Raw genomic sequence first — 23642 nt, 5'->3', positions numbered from 1 at the left:
TGTATAATAGATTATACTGTATATAATCTATATAAACCTATAATCTATATAATAATCTAATAAAACCTTTGTAAACCACAAAGTAAATAAAATAATTGTGTACTTTGATCTTTGACCAGCCTAATCTTAAACCACTAATCTTAACACAGAAAGCTGATCTTCAGGTCGTTGCACATTTCTTAAATGACCATTCATTCTCGTTCCCTTTTTTAGATTGGGCATGACAGAAGAGGAGTCGGTAACCCTCACTTCTGTGCAGAAGTGTTCTGAGGACAATGGTTCTGCAGTAGAGCCTCCGGCCGTGCCAGGAACCTCCAGTCAGGGCCCTGCTGACAGAAATGAGCTTGAGCCTTCGGAGAAATTGTATTCCAGTGAAGAAGGTGGGGAGCAGGCCATGTGCAACATGGAGCTGGCTTCGAAGGTAGCGACTGGGCAGCCATCTGAAGACATACTGCTCTCTGGTTTCCCTGAGATTTCCACAGAGGAAGCTGTGGTACAAGAGGAAATAGCAGAGGAGGTGGACTCTGCGGCTTGCGAGTACCTGGAGGAGCAGGTCAAACAAGGATCAGACACCTCCGAGTACTCCAGTAGCTGCACTCTGAAAAGCCAGGAAGAAGAAATCAAAGCCCTGGATTCCGAAAACTCCGATATCCTTGCCGAATACCCATGCTCAGGGACCTCTTCTCGGCCTTCCCAAGAAACGACTCCGAAGCCAGTAAGCGATGAAGCAGAAACACTGACTGCAACTCCACAGTTAGCTCCAAATGTACTGGACCAAACCCCCTCCCCTCCAGTAGACTCAGAAGATGACAGCAGTACAGTGCTGCCTGAAGCTAAAGAGGGGGAACAGTCCGCAGGAGTGCAGCAGCTGGAAGCCGAGCAGGCAGCTCTAACGGAGGCAGAGGAGTCTTCGATTTGTTTAGAGCATGACGGTGAATCGGACCTTAGCAGTTCAGAGCCGCCCAGTGGGACGGACCTGTATAACTCAGGACAGCCACCATTATCGGAAAAGACCAAAAGTGAGATGCCTCCTAATCCATGGCTTGAAAACAAGGTGCAGGAGAGTCCGGCAGACATTCTGTTGTGCTCCCCATCGGAAATACTGCCCGTGTCAACAGAGGAGCCAGTTAGGGTTCCAGACCTCAGTGGGTCTTCTGTGGAGAAAGAAGTAGATGCACTTAGCCCAGTCAAACAACTACCACCGTCAGTACAATTGTCCCATTTGTGTGAAAACCCTAAAATAGAGACCGTGGAACACAATTCGGCTTCCTCTCCCAGATCACCTGGTGTGAACGGGTATCGAATTCAGGAGACAAAAACGGCACCTGTATCTCCAGAACCACCCAAAGTAGAGGAGGAACCGGAAATTGAAAATGTCGAAAGTCAAGTAAAAACACCTTTATCGAAACCCCCTGAACCCTATGCTTCTCCCGCTGCTGAAAATCCCATAGTGCATTCTGACAAGAAGCTTGAGAGTGCAGACGCTAAACAGAATCATTTCACGGAGGAGACCGACTCTGAAGCACCTCCATTCTCAGAAGCCACCTATGAGCCACCTCCATTCTCAGAACCTGAAATCCAGAAACCAGCCCAGCTCCTAGCTGAAACGATGGCGGCTGAACCAGAAGTGGTAGAATCTCCATCACCTGAGGTGTCACCCGCTGAAAACTCCCAGATCAAACAAAATAAGAAAGAGCCCCAGCATGAGATTGATACCCTTCCCGTAGAGAAGACAGAGACTCATGGCAATGGCAAAGGCTCCAAACAGAATAAGTATCACCAGGCTGCCGAAAAGTCGTCTGCTTCAGAAATCACTGCGTGGGCTGAAATGCCAAAGGCCAAACACCATAAGCCCCACTCAACAAACCACCATCACAGGGCAGATGAAACGCACTCTATTAAGCAAGTGGACCCCAATAGGTCTCCTGACATAGCCCGCTCAGAGAGCAGGGATATAGAGAACCCGAAGAGGAAGACTGGAGAGCAGCACGCGGGGATATGTAAGGAAAAGCGGGCCAGGATAGAAGAGAGCGAATCAAGCAGCTCTCACTCAAGTTCCCAGGCTCGTGAGAAAGACGCAGTGCCCAAGGAGGAGCTCAGAGTACCTCCGCTCAAGGTTTGTGGAGAAATGATTTTGTTCCTTAGTAGAATCATTGAATTTGAAAAGACCAAGTTCAGATTCAGAAAGCTATCTTGAGAGGGAAAAGTATCTGGTGTTAAAAACACCATTTTAGACATTTAGAAGAAGGATAAGAAATCCTTTGTTTTATTAACATTTGCCACTCTGGACTTGGTTCCTCAAAGGTGTCTTCCCTTTCAAAAGGCTTTGAATCACTCCATCACTCAAGATGTTCAACCAAAGATAGCACACTCCATTCAGTGCAAGTTTCCTGCCCATGGTCATATGTCATATACTGTAGATCTGTATTATTTACCACTGCACGGGTGTTAAATCCCATCCATTAACTGCTTTCTGTAAAACAGACTTGTTTTTTTAAGCTGTGAGCTATTGGTGATTCCCAACTGGGTAGATAATTGCTCAAAAAAATTAAAACAGGTGGAATGTAAAGGAACAGTACTAATGGCTTGTCTTGTGTGATTTTTTACCGCATGGTTTTGCTTTAGGCTCTGTTTGGAGCATGTCTCTTCAGTTTTATACAGTTTTACACAGTGCTGTGACAATGTACCAATGGCGATAATTCAAAGTGCATTTTTCTGTCCTTAGATTCAGCTCTCCAAAGTTGGTCTGCCCTTCATCATCAAGACTCAGCCGGTGTCAAAGCCTGAGCCGAAGGCCTCTCCTCCGTCTTCTCAAAGTGCCGGGAGGAACACAGGAGCCAGAACCCTGGCAGACATCAAGGCCAGGGCTCAGCAGGCCAGGGCGCAGAGAGAGGCGGCGGCGGCGGCGGCGGTGGCCGCGGCCGCGCGGATCACCTCCGGAGAGGGCGGAACGCCGTCGGAAGGCAGCAAGACCAGGACGCTGGCCCATATCAAAGAGCAAACGAAAGCAAAGCTCTTCGCCAAGCACCAGGCCAGAGCTCACGGCCACCAGGCAGTCAAGGGCCCGAAGCTGCACGGCGCAAAGGAGGACAGATGTCTGACAGAATCGCAAGCTGCTACCCCATCGAAAAGCGACTGTCCGACAGGCGTGATCATAGCCAATCCCAACCGGAGATCCCCCGAAAAGGGCTTTGCCATTGCTCAGGGCTCTTGTCCCAGCTTGAATACTTTAGAAAACAGAATTGCGATTGCAAAGTCTATCGTCAGTATGTCTGTGCCAAACTCTGTCCCTCACAGTGTTCCCTCAGCCTGCACCACCAGCTCCATACCTCTGTTCAGAATGACCAGTGCCAGTCAGGCGGATAGCAAGCCCACTGCAAGTGCTGTTGGTACCTCGCCAGTGCCAGTCTCTGCCCATGGGTTTTCCAGTCCTCCTCAGAGCCCTTCCGTTCTCGTGTCCGTCAGCAACGCTAATCTACAAAACTCTGTCTTCAAAGTCTCCCCTTCTAAACCCTTTGCCAAAACCGCCCTCGCTTGCTCTCCCCATAAAGCTGTCCTGCCAAAATATAAAGATGGCCTCCCGGCTCCCATCTCAGCAGGCCCTTTGACTAATACAGTGTCATGTTCTTCTACAAGTTACGCTGGCCTGCGCTACGCGGGACAGATTACTCCCCCTTCATCTTGCATGAATAGTGGGCAGCTCAACTCTGGTGTTAGTACCATCCAAGACAGCTCGAATATCCCCCAGAGAGCCTTCCCCCTGGGAAGCACCAAACCCTTTTCCTTTGAAAGGACATGCACGTCCTTTGCTCCTGACCACCACGCTTATAGTGCTTCAGAAAGGAGAGAAGTGCAGCATTACAGAGACAAAACCGAAATGGACAGCTCAAACACAGGTCCACCTCACACAGGCGTGAGTCCGGTAAAGAAAGTTCCTACACCAAACTGCCACAATAATGCCAATGAAAATGAACTAGCCAGGTGTAGGCAGCTGCTTCCAGCCGACTCAGCCAGTAATAAAGCTATCCCGTGTAAAGTTATAGTAGATCACAGTTCGGCTTCGTACTCAAACACACCTCCTGCGGCTGGGCCTGAAGCTCGGCGGATTCAGCCAAGCAAAGGTGTGAAAACTGAAACAGTCCTGCGCCTGCAGGAGTCCATAATGAGCAGAGCCGAGCCCTTCCGCCAGAAAGCAGAGCAGAATGCCGTCCTCAACACAGCCTCCAGAATGAACAATAAAAAACTGCAGATGGCTTACAATGTATTGCACGGTCTACCTGCACCCCAGCAGGATGGGCGAAGGGATGGCGATCCCACTGAGCAGAACACTGCCAATCTCATATATAGCTCCTTGTTGTACAAACATGCAGAAAAAGCTGTAATCAATGAGCAAGGCAGTGAAGCCAAAAGTTGGATAAAGGAGAAAGACAGGCATAGCGTGGACACAATGGTAATCCATAAACATCAGCATACAAGTGACACAAGACAGAACAAAGCTGAAACAGCTTCGGGCGCAGATGGAATGATCTCTTCTTCAGACTCTTCTCATTTCTCAGAAACGAGAGTGATCAAATCTGAGCCGACTGATATGGACACCGGGGACTTCAAAGAACCCATGAACCCACACCAGGCAGCTCACCTACTGGAAGGAAGGCCTCTCAAGGCTGTGAGCGCAGCTGTCAGCTCCCTGGCTGAGAACTGTGTGTCGGTGAACACAGAACACCAGCGGAGGGCCCCTCTTCAGGGAGGCTCGACCTGTCGCCTGTCGTCAGTCGAGGCCAATAACCCCCTGGTGACTCAGCTACTGCAAGGCAACCTGCCCTTGGAGAAAGTGCTGCCCCAGCCTCGCACAGGCACGAGGCTGGAGATAAATCGACTGCCCTTACCTTTTCAGAATACCTCAGTATGCAAAACAGCTGCTGCCGAGAGAAATGTCATGGAGAACGCTCAGAGCTGCATCAGCCCAGACGGCAAAGGACAACCTCTGGGGCTGGCAGGGCCCAGCCACATCAGAAAACAGGACACCCATGGCACCAAAAGGGTAGCCAGGCCTGTCGGGGAGCTGGCTCACATCAAATGTGAGCAGGGCAAGCAGATGACAGAGGCAGAATCTAAAATTGCTTCCTGCAATCTTAGTTTGAATCATTTGGGCCCAGGGCAACCGTTTGTACAGGAGTGGGTGAATAGAAACCTGATACATGGCAGAATTACTCCCAGCCCAGACATTAAACAACCAAAGAGGCCTCTCCCTGCTTGTAGCTTTCAGAAGGGGTTATTGGGTATTGATAAAAACGGCAGCTTTCCTTCTGAGGCTAGTGTCTCTCAAAGGCTTTTTTATCCTCCCCCGGCTGATGTCAGAGACTCGAGCCCTCCAACCACTTTGATGAAAGCCACATCTGGCCGCAGCACTCCAAACGCATTAGCATTCAACAGGCAGCAGGAACAAAAAGGTCTAGGGGAGGTCAATATTTCTGTGGCAACAGATCAATTGAGAAAAGGAAGTGTTTTTCCACCTAATCTTCAAATTAAGCAGGCTGATGACATTGGCAGCGTCTCGCAGGCCGCCCAGAACAAATCTTTAGTCCATCCACCTAATGGAGAAGTCCCGTCTGATCACAAGCAAACAGTGGTTGCCATGGAGACCAACAAGAGTCTGAATTGGCTTCCCTCAGCAAACATCTGTAGCAATATAAAAGTGGAGCCCGGGTCTTTTGACGACGGGTTGAGCAACAACTGTGAAATGGGTATGAAACAGACACCGTATGAGCAAAATGAAGGAAAGGAACACATTCAGGCCTTTCAGCTCAAGAGCCCAGAGTTCCCTCCCTACATTGCCCCTGAGTCACAGAAGTCGTTTGCCCAGTTAAACCCTCCCAGAAACCCACACGTACCTCAGCCCCAGCAGGTCTATGGCAACTACTCCACCATACACTTCGGTAACGCCAAGTTTAACAGGACTGCATCCGTTATCGAGAAGTCCATAGGAAACTTTCTGGGCAACAGCACAAGCGGCACCAGTGGCTTGTCGAATCCGGGCGCTCCAATGTCAGGCCAGAAGTACGCAGACGGCAGCAGAGCAGATGAACTGGAGCTGAAATGCTCGTGTCGGCTGAAAGCCATGATTGTGTGCAAGGGCTGCGGAGCTTTCTGCCATGATGACTGCATAGGCCCGTCAAAGCTGTGTGTTGCCTGCTTGGTAGTTCGGTAGCCAGGGGTCACGAAACATAAGCGAACAACACTAAATTGTGAATACCTTGCGATTTTACAGTTTTCATTCCTGCATCGTTCAAGTTGTTTAAAAACTTTTAACTTATTTCTTTTTTTAAAGCTTGTTTTGTGTTTGTCTACTTCATAGCGACACTGTAAGTATTTCAATGTTTACATGAATACAGAGGAATGTGAATATAAGCTATGAATCAGAACCATGGTATTTTAAGTATAGCACTGTCTGAAAATGAAAGGCAGGTTAGAATAGGAGAGGATAGAAGAAAAGCCATTTAAAATATGCACTACAGTTCACTTACAAAATAGCAAGGCCTGAACTATGAAATGTGCCTGTAAATTGAAAAACTTATTCTGGACTTCTTTTACATCGATCATGCTCTGCATTTCTGTGTGAAACCTGGAATTCCGTTAAAAAGATCCGTTTCTTTAGGATAGACATTTCTGAAAAAATGTGTCTTTCTGACATTCGGAATAAACAAAGCTGAGGTTTTTGTTATCTTTTTCTTCAAATGTGAAACTTTTTTTTTCCCCCACAGAGCAGCTGCAGTATTTTGATCAGGCCTTATAAACCTCTTTTTTTTTTTCTTTCGCTTTCCTTTTAACCCATTCGGTCTCTGTTGTACTGTGGTGAGTCTCTGTACAGTTGTTTATAACTTATTTATTTATTAATGCATACATTTAAAATGTATGTTTCTATCATTTTTATCAAGTATACGATCACCGGTTGTGAAATGATGGCTTTTTAAAATGACCAATTATTTTGTAGCGGAACAGTTAAAGAAACGATCCATTCCACATGGGAGCTGTGAGGAGCAGGAGCCCTATCCTTACAGCGATTTCAGATATACGAACATACGGGCTTGTGTTGTGCCAAGTGATATCTGATACTGGCCTAACTGGTATCAATGTTAGCGTTAAGACTAGTGTTTAAAAGAAAAGTATTGCATCAACCATTAGCCAAGCAACGTCCTACTTTCCGTTGCAATCGTCATGGGCAAAAAGTATTAAAATACTCGTTTGGTATAAATTGTACCTGTATTATACATATAACCATGATATGTTATTAATTATAAGTATATCACATCTTTTTACCAATGCTATTAAAAAGTGTGTCAATTAGAGTTTGTGTTTTGTTTTGCGAGAACGAGTGACGGATTTGTTACAAAATGTCGGAATTCTCAATGTTTACGTACATCTCGATTTTTGCCATTGTATGCCTTTTTCAGAGAAGCGCTCTTAAAATTACAGCTGACATCAAATGTATTAGTGTTATCGATGTGAAAAAGAGCCCATGCCTAGCAGGACGGGGAACGTGAATCGTAGTGGAGAACCATTTGAAACGAGACCCATTAACCAGTATTTGTTGTCAAATCCTTCTTCAAATTCTACCAAAGAAGAACAACTCCCATCAGGTGGTACATACAAATGTAAAGCCCAGAACAGGAGCCGTCAGTCTGTTGCAAAAGGTTTTAATTGTTTAAACTCACGTTATCCTTGATTTGTTATTAAAAGAGCATTGCAGACTTAACTGAAGAGGATTTGTGTTGTATCCGTTAGACTTCAGGGATAATGTCTTCAGTGGTGCTGTATCGTGTTGAGAGGAAAAAAAACAAATGTCAGATCTTAATGTATAAGAATAAAAAAATAAAAGACTGGTCTTTTCCGTGTCATTTGGGTTGTTGTTTTTTTTTTAAAAAAGCACATTTTGTTTTTTGAGCATACGTTTCACTGAGCAAGTTGTGCTTTTTTCTTCCCGCAAGTATTTTCTTCTGATATATAACTTCATGAGAATTTGCCACAGCTTAACAGTTTCGATATACTGTACGAGCATTTGCATTCACTTTAAAATAGTTCGGCCAGGTTGCCAAAACCGATTCAGTAGAAGGTGTAGGAAATAGCAGATCATCCCCCAGTGGTCACAATGGATCACATCCAGAAAGGACTTGTATCTGAGGATCAGAAGCTTAACAAGCACTGCTTTTAATCCTTCAGTATCCATCGAGCAAGACTAGGTGTAGGCGTTTCTTAGGTTTTTCTGTGGGAGGACAATAATTACTTGCATATAAATACACTAACAAAGCCTACAAACATATGTTTTATTTCACTATTTTTTTATAAGGGCACAGTAATCCAGACTATCAGATTGAAATGCAATGTTTACGCTTTTGATGTTTATAACTTCAGAAATGATATTGCTAAGTTATGCAAAAAGTCCATAGTTTTAAAGTGTTCTGAGAGTTTAAAAAAAAAAAATTCTGCTCTATGTTTATATCCGATATGAAGAGTACTTCAATGTGCATACGAGATCCAATTTAACTGTTGCACAATGAGAGCATAAAAATCTTGTGCACAGCAGTTTTGAGTTGGAAACAAGTGAATTTATTTCCCTACTGTCCTAAAATAAGCTACATTTTAACAACATTCTTTTTCTGAGATGTAAATCAAGCCCTGAAATTCCAAAGCACCAAAAAAAAGGAAAATGTATACAGCAAGTAATTATCATAGCTGATTCAACAGACTTGAAAACAAAACGCATGGTGAATATGTGTGTAAGACAAAGCAAGCAACAGTTAAACAAGATACTCACACCTCAAGTTTGATATTCTCAAGTACAAATATTTTACTAAGGTGCTAATATTTCAAAATGTAATTAAACATATTCTCTACATTTTATGTCTCTTTAAGATCTGTGCTTTGTGAACTGATAGTGGTACCATTGTACACCAACCCACAAAGTGCAAAACTATAACGTTTTAAATTTGTCGCTCGATGAGCAAATCCATGATGTTTTTTTATATTTTAAACTGTGAGCAGACAGGCTTGTTGGTTGTTTGAATAGCATTGTGCCTCGGGATGACAAAATACTGAGTGTCAAGTCATGTGATTTCATGAAAACACCAGATGGCCAGAGTTTGGTACTCGAGTTAAAATTGCCAACGCAAGTAGCTTCAACATCCATAAAGCCGATTTTACATGAACAGTGAAAGATAACGGTATGCCTCCATTCAGGTTGCCTGTCTGTGAGAGACGTTGCACGGAGAAGGAGATGTGACCAGAGCTGTGAAGGAACAGAGGGTCACCACATCGGTCCAGGGCTGTCATGTTCATCTGATTCTTACTGTTGTCAGGCTGCAGCAGCTACAGCCTGACATAAATGCCCCTACACGTCAGAGGAACGAACATGGCTCATAGCGATCTGCATGTTCAGAGCCCTTCAGTTCAGGGGCAGTGTTATATGAAATTGGCAACTCTAGGGGGGTAGAGACCATCTGAGCTGGTGGCGGAGCCAGTGCTGGTGAGTGGAGGAGTGATTCAGTCACTGACAACAGCCATTTTGGCCTTGACAGACCTGAGGGAAGAATGAGCGTAGAGACGCCATGGTGACGCTGTTGTCATGCCAACTGTTGCATTGCTCAAGCCAGGCAGTGGGGCCGTGGAAGTGTGATGATCTGGGGAGGGCTCTCCTTTACCACAGGAACGCTTTTGGTGTTGAATGAAAGACAACCTCACTGCTTATATTGTGGCATATCCTGGGACAGGGTACTGTAACAAGGATATTTTAAAGGTAGGCACACAAAAGCAGCAGTGCTCTTTATTTACAGTGCGGAAGAAAGCAATATTCAAAACTACAAGAGAAAAGCCTCAGCTTTTCACTGAGCTGCAACTAAACGTTTTCACACTGTACCTCGGCAGCTAAGTTGATAACGAGCTTCAAAACTCTTGGAAACTAGAGTTGCTCTTCGACAGTATTCTCTCAAATAAATCCTTTCCAAAAACTCAACTTTGTGTCCTTGAAGTGTAGGCCAAGGCCTGTCAGTCGGTCTCCTCTCTGCTCCTCCCTCCCCGTGGTACAGACATAACAGAGCCTCTGCAAGCTTCCCAGCTAGCAGAGGTAAAGGGTCCCATGGAAAACTGCTTCCTTGGTCTGACTTGTCTCCTGAACAACTGTATTTCACCAGCTGGTCAGGTGACAGGAGGGCAGGTTATTAGTCCCCATTGATCTTGTCTCCACCTGCCAACATACTGTATAAGTACTGATCACACATTGACAAAAGCCATGAACCCTACTGTACGTTTTCCTTTCCTGCAAGCCAATCCAGAGATGCGGGACGTACAGAGCAGCAGCCGGAAGCAAGGCCACGCAGTGCTAGGATTACGCCCTGCCACAGCCAACACGACTTGCTCCTGACTTCAGCCCAGAACAGAATCTGAGGGGCCATCAGCAGGACACTGCCTTCAGCAGCTGGGCCACTGCTGCCCAGCCGGAGTGACTGAGCTTCTCGGAGCTGTGCCAGGATTGTGTTATTGCTGAGGGAGGTCAGGATTATGAGTTATGACTTTATTGAGTTAACTGCAATCCAATTTGGTAGCACTTTCCAAGTTGCCACATCAAACTGATAGCCTATTAAACTATTATTAAATTCAGGGCTTAAGGGGATGTCATACACAGGCTGAAGGAACAGAGTCTCTTTAATCTGAAGGGAGGGTCTCACACTGACACACTGAAGGAACTGAGTCTCTTTAGTCAGAAGGGAGTGTCCCACACTGGCAGACTGAAGGAACTCAATCTCTTTAGTCAGAAGGGTTTCCCACACTGACAGGCTGAAGGAACCGAGTCTCTTTAGTCTGAAGGGAGTTTCCCACACTGACAGGCTGAAGGAACTGAGTCTCTTTAATCTGAAAGGAGTTTCCCACACTGGCAGGCTGAAGGAACTGAGTCTCTTTAGTCTGAAGGGAGTTTCCCACACTGGCAGGCTGAAGGAACTGAGTCTCTTTAGTCTTAAGGAAAATGTCTCGTACTGATAGGCTGAAGGAACTGAGCTGTTTCAACCCTGCACAGAGACGACTATGAGTTGACCTAATACAAGTATTCAAAATCCTCAAAGGCACTGACAAAGTCACCGCACTGGATTTCTTCAGATTAAAAAGTTAAAAACACACCAGAGGCTTGAAGTGGAAGCGTGTGGAAGTGCATTTAAAACTGAGAACAGGAAGCATTCATTTATCTTAGTTTTGGGTGTATGGAAATGTCTGTATGAAATCTTTGGATCCAGCTAACTAATGGATCCAAAGAAAAACAAACTAAATGGACCATCTTAATGGTATTTTCTTTCATTTGGTTTATTTGTTGAGCACCCCAGACATGAAAAAAAGATTATGGAATCCACAGTATAAACACCTAACGACATATTTTTGAAGTACTGCCAATGTTTATTATACTACAAAAGAAAACAGTTTTCATTTTAAATCTTTATCCGCAATGGAACGTGTACTGTAACTCAATTGTGTGCATGCACAGTTTTACCACTAACATTTTGATGCAATTATCACTTTTATAACATTCAAGTTCAACAAAACATGCAGCCTTCCACTTTCCAGGAAACTTCAATTAACAGTTTAGTACAACCCATTCTGGATGTGAGAATTTCAATTTTGGGGGTTTAAATATAACCAGAGAACACTGATTTAGCTTATTGCGCTTTTCTGTCAGGTGAACCTTCATAATATTGTTTCTTCAACAACTACAAGAGGAATAAGGGAAGAATATGCCATTTTTGTAATCATGCGATGTACTGCATACTGCAAAGCTAGGTACTTATTGGTTTCTGACACACAGGCTTAGGAGTATGCTCCAAAATGGATTTTTCCATTATTTTACCTGGGCCTGCAGTAACAATCAAAAAGGCTCTAAAGAAATTTAAAATCTGTTTTGACTGTGTTCTGTCCAAATTCACTCCAGGCCTGCTGGCTACCTTGCTACTTCATGTAGACTGATTGGTCCCCGTGAGGCTACTCTTAGTGTTTTGCACACATTACCCCACTGGTGATAGGAGCAGTCCATCAGATTCCAAGGTTCAACATCGCACTTTTGTTGCCATGGATATGTTACCAAGGCGACTGTAAAAGTGCTATTCTCTTCTGCATGTACTGTACGAGATGGGATCGCACAGTTAAGCTAAATGTCTTTTACTTTTCTTAACCATTCCATTTCCATTTCTTTCTTTTTTCTTCCCCCCCCACGTCGAAGCCTCGCCCAGCACAGGAGCTCAGGTGGATGCGAAGACAGATACAATAGTATTTAAGAGATATCTAAGAGATGAGATGCAGATTGCATTTACTGCTTAACATTTTGTTTTTATATTTAATGTTATTCAGGTAATGGCAATGACAAGGTAGGAATGAGGGAATTTGGGAATTTCGGGAGGTATCCGCTACTAAAGAACATCTTTTTTCCGAAGATTCCTTCTCTTCAGGCTAAACGATGGTAAGATTATTCTCCAGGAAATTCAATAAGAGGAAAAAACCTTACAATAGGTTTCAATAGACCACGGTATATATACAGTATGACAAAAACACATAAAAATGACAGTAGCATATATAAAATACAAAGAAATTAAAGTCCAAAGTCACATTGCCTAAGAAAATACCCCACGAATGCCTGCCGCAGCTCCTGGCGGCAACAGCTTGTTCTGTGTGATAGCTGGGCTAGGGCAGGTGGAAGCGTTTGTTCCAAGCAGCACAGCGCCTGGGGCTGCAGGCTCCCAGCTCCTGGGTCCTGAATCTGCCCTGGGCTGGAGCTCCTTCTGTGTGGACTTTGTATGTCCCCCATATATGTGTATGGGATTGGTCCAAGCACTCACTAAGACACGTAAGGAAACGTTGATGGGCTGTTTCCAAACTGTGCTGTCCATGATGAGCAAGAGTGAGACCCTGTGTGGAGTAGCCTGGCTGCAGTGCTGAGCCCAGTGCCTTCTGGAACAAGTTCCAGCGAAGAAGAAGTTCAAGCCTTTGTCCCAGTTACTCCTTTATTATTTAAGTGATCTCCGGCACCTGGCTTAGTAAAATTTGTTTAAATATTTACAGGGAGGGTGGCATGGTACAGTGGTTAGCATTACTGTCTCGCAGCGCTGGGGTCATGGATTCAACCCCTGCAGTGTTAGGGAGAACGTACAAACTCCACGCAGATACTCTGTGTTTACATGGGTTTCCTCTGGGAGACATACTGTACTGGTAGGTAAACTGGCTTCTGGGAAAATTTGCCCTGTTGCTTGTCTGTGTCTGTGTGCGTCCTGCCTGTTGCTTGCCGGGACAGGCTCCAGCTGCTCCCACAACCCAGTGCTGGATAAACGGATTACAGACTGGAAGCTTGGATGGAGATTGCGAAGGTTACCCACCCCTGGGCCCAGAGTGTTTGAAAGTGTACAGTAGTGTCAAGGTTACCCACCCCTGGGCCCAGAGTGTTTGAAAGTGTACAGTAGTGTCAAGGTTACCCACCCCTGGGCCCAGAGTGTTTGAAAGTGTACAGTAGTGTCAAGGTTACCCACCCCTGGGCCCAGAGTGTTTGAAAGTGTACAGTAGTGTCAAGGTTACCCACCCCTGGGCCCAGAGTGTTTGAAAGTGTACAGTAGTGTCAAGGTTACCCACCCCTGGGCCCAGAGTGTTTGAAAGTGTACAGTAGTGTCAAGGTTACCCACCCCTGGGCCCAGAGTGTTTGAAAGTGTACAGTAGTGTCAAGGTTACCCACCCCTGGGCCCAGAGTGTTTGAAAGTGTACAGTAGTGTCAAGGTTACTAAGACGGTAAGCCCCTTGGTAAACAAGTACATTCTGGAAAATAGGCTTTTCTACTCATCCACGCAATATCAGAAAGCTACTTTTTCCGGGGAAAGAGTTGCAGCAGCTGGGAACCTATCCCCGAAGCACAAAGCGCAGACTGGGAAGCCTAGTGCCAGTCCCTTGCAGGACACACACAAACACATCAGCACACTTGCACGTCCTGGGAAGGTGGCAGGAGCTTCAGGACAACATCAAACTTCACAAAGTACCCCAGGACCCCACACCACCAAACTGGTCTTGCTTTTACACTCCAAGAGCAGAACGGAAGACTTTTTTAACACATCGACAGGACAGTATATCTCGGATAAAGATTATTGACGGCCCAGCAGCTTTTCCTGAACTTAAAAAGTAATGTCGTGCCGGCAGCACACATTCTTTTCATTCTGTCTCCCTGCTGCATTCCTATGTGCATTTTCAAACTGTACAGTATTTCACGCTGCTTTTGCAATAAATTGCATTCTGCGGCTCACTTTCAAAAGGTTTATAAATATACAGATCTGGCTGGCAGGAGAGCTGCAATGGAGTCACACAGCTACTAAGACAGGAGTGAAATTCTTACTGTCTCATGCTCCGGCCTGTCCGCGTACAGCTGTGAATCAGCCTCTGATGTCTATGGCATCCGCAGTGCCTAATTGACATATTAGAAGTGTAATAAAAAATGTGTAGGGCAATTACAAGATATTTAAGACTCTCACTTTCCTTTCTGTGGCTGTTTTTGCTTTAACGAGCGACTGGAGTTTCCCCAAACTTAACGCAATGGCCCCGTCGCACAAATCCTTTCCGAGTTCCTTCAACTTCTCATTTCATTCCCATTTAACACATCAGCAGCGAAGTGCTCTTTAGGACGGGCACTGCAACAACATTGTGACTTCATATTCCCCATTTCTTGCAGCAGAGGAACACTTGCAGACCGTTGCTACCACTGTTCCTAATTAGTTTATCCATCTCCCTACAAACCTAAATAACTTATAATTACTCCCATCCGTTTGTGCTTCCTGAGCCCGAGCACGTCAATGCAACGTACAGAAATCTGGAATGTACAGCACAGTTTTGCTTTGATGTTACGCTACCGGCGTTTCCCATTCCAATTGGTTATTATTAGAGAACGTAAAAATGTCACATTACTAAAACAGAGCTGACACCCTTACCTTTATTTGCTCTTTGTGACGATTTACTTTCACATTCTTTCCACGTGAGAAATGAGGTATTTATTAGGGAGCCACGGCGGGTACTGGCTCAATTCATAACGTTAAATCTGTTTCTGCGTGAAGTTCATTCAAGAGCTTTGCTGGGCTCTTATTGTAAGTTGCTCTCTCCTATCATGTGGAAGCACTTGTTAAATAATTTTAATTTCTTTCACATCTCTGGAAATACCTTATGATATGCTTGTCTTAATGCGCACTGCAATATCGTTTTGGGCTTCAATAAAATAGATTCTTGTATGAGCTGTGTTCTTGATTTATTTTGCCTTTGTATTTGCCTATTTTATTGAATTAAAAGATTTTTGTACATACTGTACCATGAAAATATAAGTTATTTTTTTCTAAACAAACTTTTCTTCTGAAAAAAATGAACTTCAAGGAATTCTCTATTAGTGGGTTAGCTTAGAGCTTTAAAGAAAAGCATTTTTGCTGCTGTTTTGAAGAATAATATTAAACTTAACTACATCGGTACTATAATTGTACTGTTCAGTTGTAGTCTTAATTGAATTCCAACAGGGGTTGAACCGCATTCGTAACCGTCAATGAATCAGCTTAACTGTCCTTGACTTTCTCTTGGGAGATAGAATATATTATTTTTAATGCATACCATACATTAAACTATACTGTATATAAAGGGTTGCAGAATGATGATACATTCCCTTTTCTACTGGTAAAATAATAGTAATTCTATCAAAAATAGTACCCAAGCATTTCTGACATTCTAAAGGCTGTATGAGAATGTAAGATAAATACAATCTACATGTAAAATACATACAAAGATAGTGCTTAAAAAGGTAGATTGAATTGGACATATATCCCCAAAACGAAAAGCTCTATGCATATTGAGTTTTTTCTTGAATATTGCTGGGATTCAGTATTTAATCATCAGTTTTATTTGTTTTTTATGTAACCAAAGAACATATACAATCACAACATGAAATGTGTTCATCAGGGGTAAAACACTGAGTGTCCAAAAGATATGGAGATGCTTTGCATTTCTATTTGAAACACTTTCCAACTCTGGCACAATTGTGATTAGAACTTAATTTGTCTGCTGCTAGCATTTTCTATAGATTTATAGGTTTCTATAGATTTTGCTGTCATCTAAATAGCTAAACTATGTTAGCAGTAAAACAGTAAAACAATATAGTCTCTTATTTGTGGATACAGAAAGGGTATGCTTAGTTTTTCCAGCCTACATTTGTAATTTGTCATCTTGGCATCCTATACAGTATATATATAAACTCTATATATGTGCCTCAAGCCTCAAGTTGTTTGATGAGCAACTAGAAAACCTGTCCAGGGTGGCTGGACTCTGGCCATTGGCAACCCTATCTATTAGGCAGTATATTTATTGTATATAGCTACTTATGCATTACTCTGTGATGTCATTATACAGTTCTGGTGCAATGTAAAAGCAAAATGCTTTTATTACAGTGGCGGGCAAGAAATTAAAAACCATTCATGTGAAGGGCCATAAATTGAAGATGAATTCACAGGAGCCCTAATGATGTGTCAAGTATAGTGTCAGACGTTGATGTTACTTTGTTAAAGTAATGGTAAATGTATTATTCATACAGTATATGCAGGCCCGCCTATAGTACAATCACTGACCTCTCCTTTATCACATGTTTAACCGCCTCCTTCACCCTCTGCACACAGAGAGCAGAGCAGGCTTTCTACACACATACTGTACAGTAAATTAAATTACACCTAACAAAGGACCACTTTTGTCATTTAGATAAATAAACATTCTGAACTGCTGCTATGTAGAAGTTAATAAAATGCTGAGATATCCTATATAGGTGGGTCAGAAAAGAATATACACAGATTCCTGTTGAATGCAAATCCTTCTAGTGCAAATCTGATTTTGAGGGTTCAGCTTTTCACCCAGCAACAAGAGCAGATGACATGTACTCATGTACTTCTGACTCATTCACACAAACAGGCCAGATGACCTGGTAACCATCTGACTCACATCCTGCATGGCTCCCCGGGTACTAGACACACGACACTAAAGGGAGACGTACATAAACCTGGGGACAGGACGAGGGCGCGCAGCAAACACACCAAAAACAGTTCAATCATAACAGTTCTTAACTGTTTTTAGTTCTTTTCAATCCGAGGGTCTCGGTGTCTCACCTCCTCAATCAGCATGCTCTAATCGTCTTCCCAGAGTCCTCAGCGGCGGGGGCCAGCGTATCCGAGTGCTGCTCCGACGCGTGCACCTGGCAAATTACCCAGAGGCCCTGTCGCCCGAGGCTGCTGTTCTTGAGGACGATTCTAGAAAGTTCTCGCTGGTCGCACTGTAATATTTTACATTTCTTTAACTGGCGTGTAATTCTTACAATCGTGTTTCTCATCTCTTAATTTAATCTAAATTTCATTAAAACGACATACACAAACTGGCCAAACTGACTCCTCCCCCTCCACAAAAAAACAGATAAAACATATTTTGCTCAGACTAGAAAATCCAGACTAAAAACTGAAATCCATACATACACATTTTTTCTCCATTAATTACAATTTGAAATATTTTAATAAACAGATACAAAGATACGAAACAGCTTTTACAGTTTGTAAGTCTCTAGGTTCATTATTTGAAAGTGAAATCCTATTTTGCGGGTTCAAAAAATGCAGATTTATTACTTTTGTTTAAAAGAAAAAAGAACAACTGTCCGTAGATACCAGTCCACCCCTTCACTCGGAATGATGGACCTCTGGCCACACTGAGGCAGAGAGTTGCCAAGGCGTGTGATTACCGTCACTAATTCATAGCGCCACCTGGTGGCACGCAAGAGTTATAGACGATATACCTTCATCTCGAACAGCATCCACGCAGGGACGGAAATTGCAGTTCAGAATATCTTGTCAAAAGAAAGTTTCCAAGCCAGAAATCCGTTTTTCTCTATCTTGGTTACTAGAAGCTAGTAGAGGGTCTCATCCAGCCATTTCTTCATAGATTCGATGGAATAAGCAACAGTTCTTTAGCTAGGTACCCACAACCATTGGTGCAAAGAAAATGTAATTTCCTCAGGGGGATTCAATTCACGAACAACTTCTAGAACTCCAGCTTTGGAAACCTACAGTACAATTAAAGAGTCTGGTCAAAACCTAATTAATGCGACCAGGTTTATAGATATAGCATCTTAAACGTGTAGAGGAGTAAACGTGTTCTATAAAATAAAAGACTAGTGTTTTTTTAACGTTTGTCAAAAATCGCTTATCTGAGAATACAGCAACCTGGCCGTTTGGTCAAGCCTAACATATACCCCTGCGTCACGGAAGGCAGCAACAGCGGCACAGGTCAGGGAGGAGGGAGGAGTTTCGGGAAAATGCGCGAAAAAAAGTGCTCAGGAAGCGAGATATTTATGAGTAGAAAAGCAGAAGAAAGTCAAGTTTGACCTTCTACCGAACTGCTGTGTAAAAACTCAATTTGAGTAGTTCGGTCAAACTCTAATTGTAACAAAACTAGCCACAGCTATGAGGGTGAAGCTGATGATGCTGTTGCCAGGGTGTATCTGTTTACTGTTTTATTGCAGTGTCGTTTGCACTTAGAAACACTAAAGATGGCTTACGCCGAATGACACAAATATGGAAATTTCCGTATGACACAAAAACTATGCAGCTTTTTTGCCCTTCTATTTCTAAATACATTATATGATTTTGCATCTTTACCCTTATCTCAGAAATCCCAGCGGGTGAGTTAGGACGTCCTGTTTCAATGTACAGTATGCAGTATACAGTAGGTCTACTGTAGGTCTTCCAAGACATGAAAAGCAGATTTAGGTGACCCCAAAGAAACTGTTCTCTATGCATGGATGTGTCACTTAACGGTCGCCTGTAACGAAGTTAAAATAAAGACATGTTGAGTCGCCTGTGAATCGCTTAGTGTCCAGTAGTTAGACATATACAGTAGTTATCATAGATTTTAATCTGGACATCATTTCTAACCTATCTAGCCCTACTTATAAGGTACATTAAGCTCTTGAGGAAAATGCCCTCTCCCTCATTTTATGGACAATCTTTTTAAAATACGGTGATGGGGCAAGGTTCTCAGTGGGAAAGCAGATTTAAATTCAAGATTTGTCCCCAGAAAATGAATGTTTTGCACATAAAAGATCAAAAGTCAGATCTCTTCAAATTAATCCAATTCAAAAGGATTCAATGTCATTTCATTAAAGACTTTATGAATGTATGCTTCAAATAAATTGAAGAGAAAATCTGTACAAACTGGCCAGTGTGAAATCTGAGAAAGAGGTTGCAGTTAGCAAAATAAATAAGCAAAGGGCTTCCATGGCTTGTGTGAACTCTTAAATTCAACATTTGCTTTAGGCTAGTAATAAAATTAATTATACCAGTCTTAATTTCCAGCACACGAGCTGATAAACTTTCAAACGGATACCTTTTTCTCATAAAAGGAAATCGGACTTGCCCTGCGGTGGACTGGTGTCCTGTCCAGGGTGTACCCTGCCTTGGGCCCCTTGGGCTTGCTGGGATAGGCTCCGGCTCCCCCAGCGACCCTGAACTGGTGTTTAGATGGATGGAAGGAAAAAATCTAAATGCCCCTGATCTTTCCTAATCTTTCTTCGCCCCCTACTATCTCATTCAAGAAAGTGTTGGCAGGAAAAAGACAAAAAGCGGTCGCTCACAGGGCACTCGCTTATTACCCCATAGAAAAAGCTGCAGTAATCAGTGGAGCATTAGAGCCCATACAATGCAGCAGTGACCTCTTCTGAGGAGAAGAACTAATTGGTGCGCCTTTAATCTTCACCCTCTCATTTCTAATAGCAACAGTGAAAAGGTGGCTGCCGATCCCCCAGGTTGCTCTCTGCTAGGGGGCAATGCAGGCCGATTGTACCTGTCTGCCTCCCCATTGGCTAGACACTGGGGGGTCAGGTTTCCCCCGAACAGGTGCAGGACCTGTTGTTTATTTAACGAGGTTGGCAGCTGCTGCTTCGGAGCAATTAAAAACAGTGCAGCTTCAGAGGAGGCTGCCAGGTGCTCTTCATCCTCTAAACCAGCAGGACTGAGCGCGGAAGCAGCACCTGCCTGCCTGCCTGCCTGCCTGCCTTGCAGAACGCAGGCAATTTGTCATCTCGGTTCCCCATTCCGTAACGGTGAGCCGACTACCAGGGGAAAGTGGTAACAAGTAACGTCCTTCATAGTTTCTTTCATTTTCTCGCCCGCTGGAAACTGACTTCTCCCAAAATGTTTCAGAAGAGCTTTGACATTTACTTCTCAGAAGCTTATTTCAGGTTTCAGCTCTTTCTGTTATCGGAAATTTAACTCCCTAACAACAGGAAAGACGGTGTTATTTAGCGCGTTGGTTTCGTTTCTTTTCTCAAGCTTCATCCCTCTTTTCTGTCGAAGTACGCAGTTCGCTCAAACTGTGATGATGTGTGTAATTGTTCCAAAGGAACAAACTTTATTTGTTTCTAGATTTTCCAAGCAGTGTCACAACAGGATAAGCGGTGAAAAACTATTGCCATCGGTGAAAAAGTCACTTCAGTTACCATTTAAAGTCCTCCTACTGTATATTTTCAATGCAATCTCCCAAAGTGACTCGAAGACGGCTAAAACTGACTTCTAATGCTTTATACGTTAAAAAAGCTGAATTATAGTTTGATCACTTATAATTGTCAAGATCATTGCCCAAATTACATTCACAAGAGCAGACAAGAAACAACATCACATATACTGTTTGTTACTAGCAATTATTGAAACATTACTAAAATCACAAACACTCCCATCAGTTTGAACGTGTGCTGTAAACAGATCCATAAAAATTCTGTTTTCTAGGTTTCAAATCTAAATTTCCTTCTTTTCCATGTGGTAATGTATTTTTTATATACCCACATGCTTGCAAGAACATGGATCAATAATGTTTTTTATTGATTATGTAATTTGTAGGCTTCTCTCGTGTTAACATAAAAGCATAGATGCGAAATCTGGCACAAAACAACAATCTGACATCAACTGTCCCAAACTACAGTTTAAAACATATTAGGCCATTTTATACTTTGAATCTCAAAAATCAGTCATCTTCAGGCAGTCCACCTGAGAATCCACCATTGACAGATGTACAGTATGGCGCAGCACTTGTACTAAACTTTCTTATGTTCTCATGTACTGTCGTTCTGATATGTTCTGGCTAGTCAGTGGACACACTAGAAGGTCTGCATGGAAACAAAAGAAATCATAGGTACAATAAGTCAGCTGCGTCAATATTTAAACTTCACAAATTGAAACTGAGATTCGCCATCTTTGATAGCAAAATATTGTACTGCTACTGCTACCAAGGCGAAGAGTTGTGTCTTTATAGAGAATGCTTTCACGGTGTGTGATGACTTGATATGTTATTTTGCAAATTGTGATGTTTGCTCTGGATTTCCCTTTGAATCATCCCTGCATACAGGATGCATGTGCGTAGTGCTGTGTAATGTTATTCTAATGGAAATACACATGGAGTGTCAAATGGCACAGATCCTCCTCACTGCATACAAAGTAAGCGTGGACTAATGACATAATCCTCATCCAAAATTTATTTGTTTCGTTGCCCTTGCTCACAACATGAATTAATCATGAACAGCCCCTTTTTATAAAAGTTTTCTTATTAATCCAGCAGGTCCAGCATTTTCATTATTTGCATGCTGATGATAAACAACAACAACAACAAATAATAATAATAAAGTCAGCTAGCTATTTAAATATAGGTATGATTTTGTTTTCCCACAGCCCGCTTCTACACATTTTATTTCCCCTGAAAAAAAAATACTACAAATTGCATAGCCTTTATTTATAATCAATAAGGAGCCCTGAAGACATTAAAAGGACTTTCGGTGTTGTTTCCTGTGTCTGTGCTTCTATTCCCATCTCTGTCAGTGTGTATGTGATGATGGGAGTACAGGAGGATATTGCTAGTGCAGCATTTAAATTCTACCTTTGCTGTTACCGTAAGGAAAGCCCCCTGTTTTGTGCTGAGTACACAACTGGGATCTCATGAGCCAGCCATTCTCAGAAGTTATTCAAATACTGTACATTTAATAAAATCTGCAGTAGGTACTTTGCAACATTCACATCCAATGTAAAACAAAAATTTTAACATGACTCATTGCCTGGATATTGCCGTTGACATTGTACAGACAACATGTGTATTTGTACTAACAGAGCTGTGGGTGATGTAAGCCATGTGTTTGAGGTTTGAAGAGTCACCTTATTTTTGGGGTTTGAACAGTTTCTTTTGGAGGCAACCAAGACAGATTGCAGGTTTGGGGTTGGACAAGCTGGACAAGATGATAAAGAATGAATTGGGACGTGTCCTGATGCACAAGCAGAGTTTATCTCAATCTGGCACATTTTACTAGGTCTCTGTAACAAAAGTCTCAAGGGAATTTACTACATGTGTTGCCTGAGATGTGAGTCATTCCCTGTTGGCACTGTAATTTGAGCATCAGTGAATGATTCTCCTGTAAAGCTGGAAACTGTGCTGTTTTAGCCTCAGGACCACTTCGGAGAACACTGCCAAATATCTTCCTCTTCAAGTGCTCCTGATTCAGGGTGATGTCATTAGCTACCAAAGGTTTAGTGAAGTCAAAACTCCTCTGTCGGCGGGGATCACATAGTGTAAGACCTATTTTCAGTGAGAAGTAGAGTAGAGTATTAGAAATGCTTACCACAAAAAAGAGGGAAACTACAGACAACAAACTTTGGAATATAAGCATGGTAACACACCAATATTATTTTTCAGGGACTTTTCCTTTTTCTGTTTGTTTTAACTGTGTGTCAAAATAAAAAAGGTATTTAATATTTAAGCATGCCCATATTTAAAATATTACACTATATACTGTATAATTGGTAGTTCATCAAAATACAAGTCATTTGTAACCTCATTAGAAAGATGCAGCAACCAGTAAACTGCACTTAAATAATTTATCCTCAGTTAATAATGGCAGTACCATCCAACAGGAGCTGTTAAACAGATGTTTGGGGGCAAAGTCCAAATCGTATCTGTCCCACTTCCTCTCTCTCACACGGAAATATCTCTCCCTCTGGGCGCCCTTTGCCAGATCTTGCGGCAGTTTCCACTGTTGCTCAGCTCCTACCACAACCACCTCCTTCGGCTTCTTGGATATTCTAGAACAAACTACAGGCAGCAGGCATTCGGGGAAATGCGTGTGTTTAGACTGGAAATTGCCTGATAGAAAACAGTACAGATAAGGTGTGAGAGCTCAAATAGGAGTAGTATAGTTAGTGGGGTACCAAAGGGATCTGTACTGGTCGTCCTATTGTATATCCCTTATGTAATGAGTAGAGTACCACTGAGGCTTGTACTAGGTCCACTGCTCTTCTTAATTTTATATCCCTGATGTAATTCATAGAGTACCACTGCGGTCTGTACTACTACCACTCCTCTAGCTATGATGTGTATCAATGAAGTAATTAGTGGAGTACTACTGGGGTCTGTTCTAGGACCACTAGCTAATGTGTGTCATTGAAGAAATTAGTGGAGTACCACTGGGGTCTGTTCTAGGACTGTCTAGGTGTTCTAGGTGTCTCTTTTTGTTCAGGAGCCTTCTTCAAACACCCGAAGAAGGCTCC

At 43.0% G+C, this 23642-nt stretch overlaps 1 protein-coding gene and 1 long non-coding RNA gene across 3 annotated transcripts in view; one reads left to right on the top strand and one right to left on the bottom strand.

Moving 5' to 3' along the window:
* The window catches only part of LOC148655703 (putative Polycomb group protein ASXL3), a 72496-nt gene extending 64601 nt beyond the window's left edge, over window positions 1-7895 (top strand). For both annotated transcript variants that reach the window (XM_088642511.1, XM_088642510.1), the window contains 2 exons: window positions 214-2116; window positions 2726-7895. In XM_088642511.1, the coding sequence (XP_088498637.1) occupies window positions 214-2116; window positions 2726-6208 (5386 nt within the window). In that variant the 3' untranslated portion in view covers window positions 6209-7895. The remainder of the gene's footprint in view (window positions 1-213; window positions 2117-2725) is intronic.
* On the bottom strand, window positions 1032-18189 carry LOC148655702 (uncharacterized). The gene is made up of 3 exons (XR_015940790.1): window positions 17858-18189; window positions 17184-17347; window positions 1032-1154 (listed from the first exon to the last, which is right to left on the bottom strand). It is a non-coding gene; the product is annotated as an uncharacterized LOC148655702 (long non-coding RNA).
* Between the last annotated feature and the right edge of the window lie 5453 nt (window positions 18190-23642).

Source organism: Lepisosteus platostomus, chromosome 8, assembly GCF_059453375.1.
Source record: "Lepisosteus platostomus isolate fLepPlt1 chromosome 8, fLepPlt1.hap1, whole genome shotgun sequence".
In the NCBI taxonomy this organism is placed as follows: Eukaryota; Metazoa; Chordata; class Actinopteri; order Semionotiformes; family Lepisosteidae; genus Lepisosteus; species Lepisosteus platostomus.
This window is presented reverse-complemented; position numbering and strand designations above follow the sequence as displayed.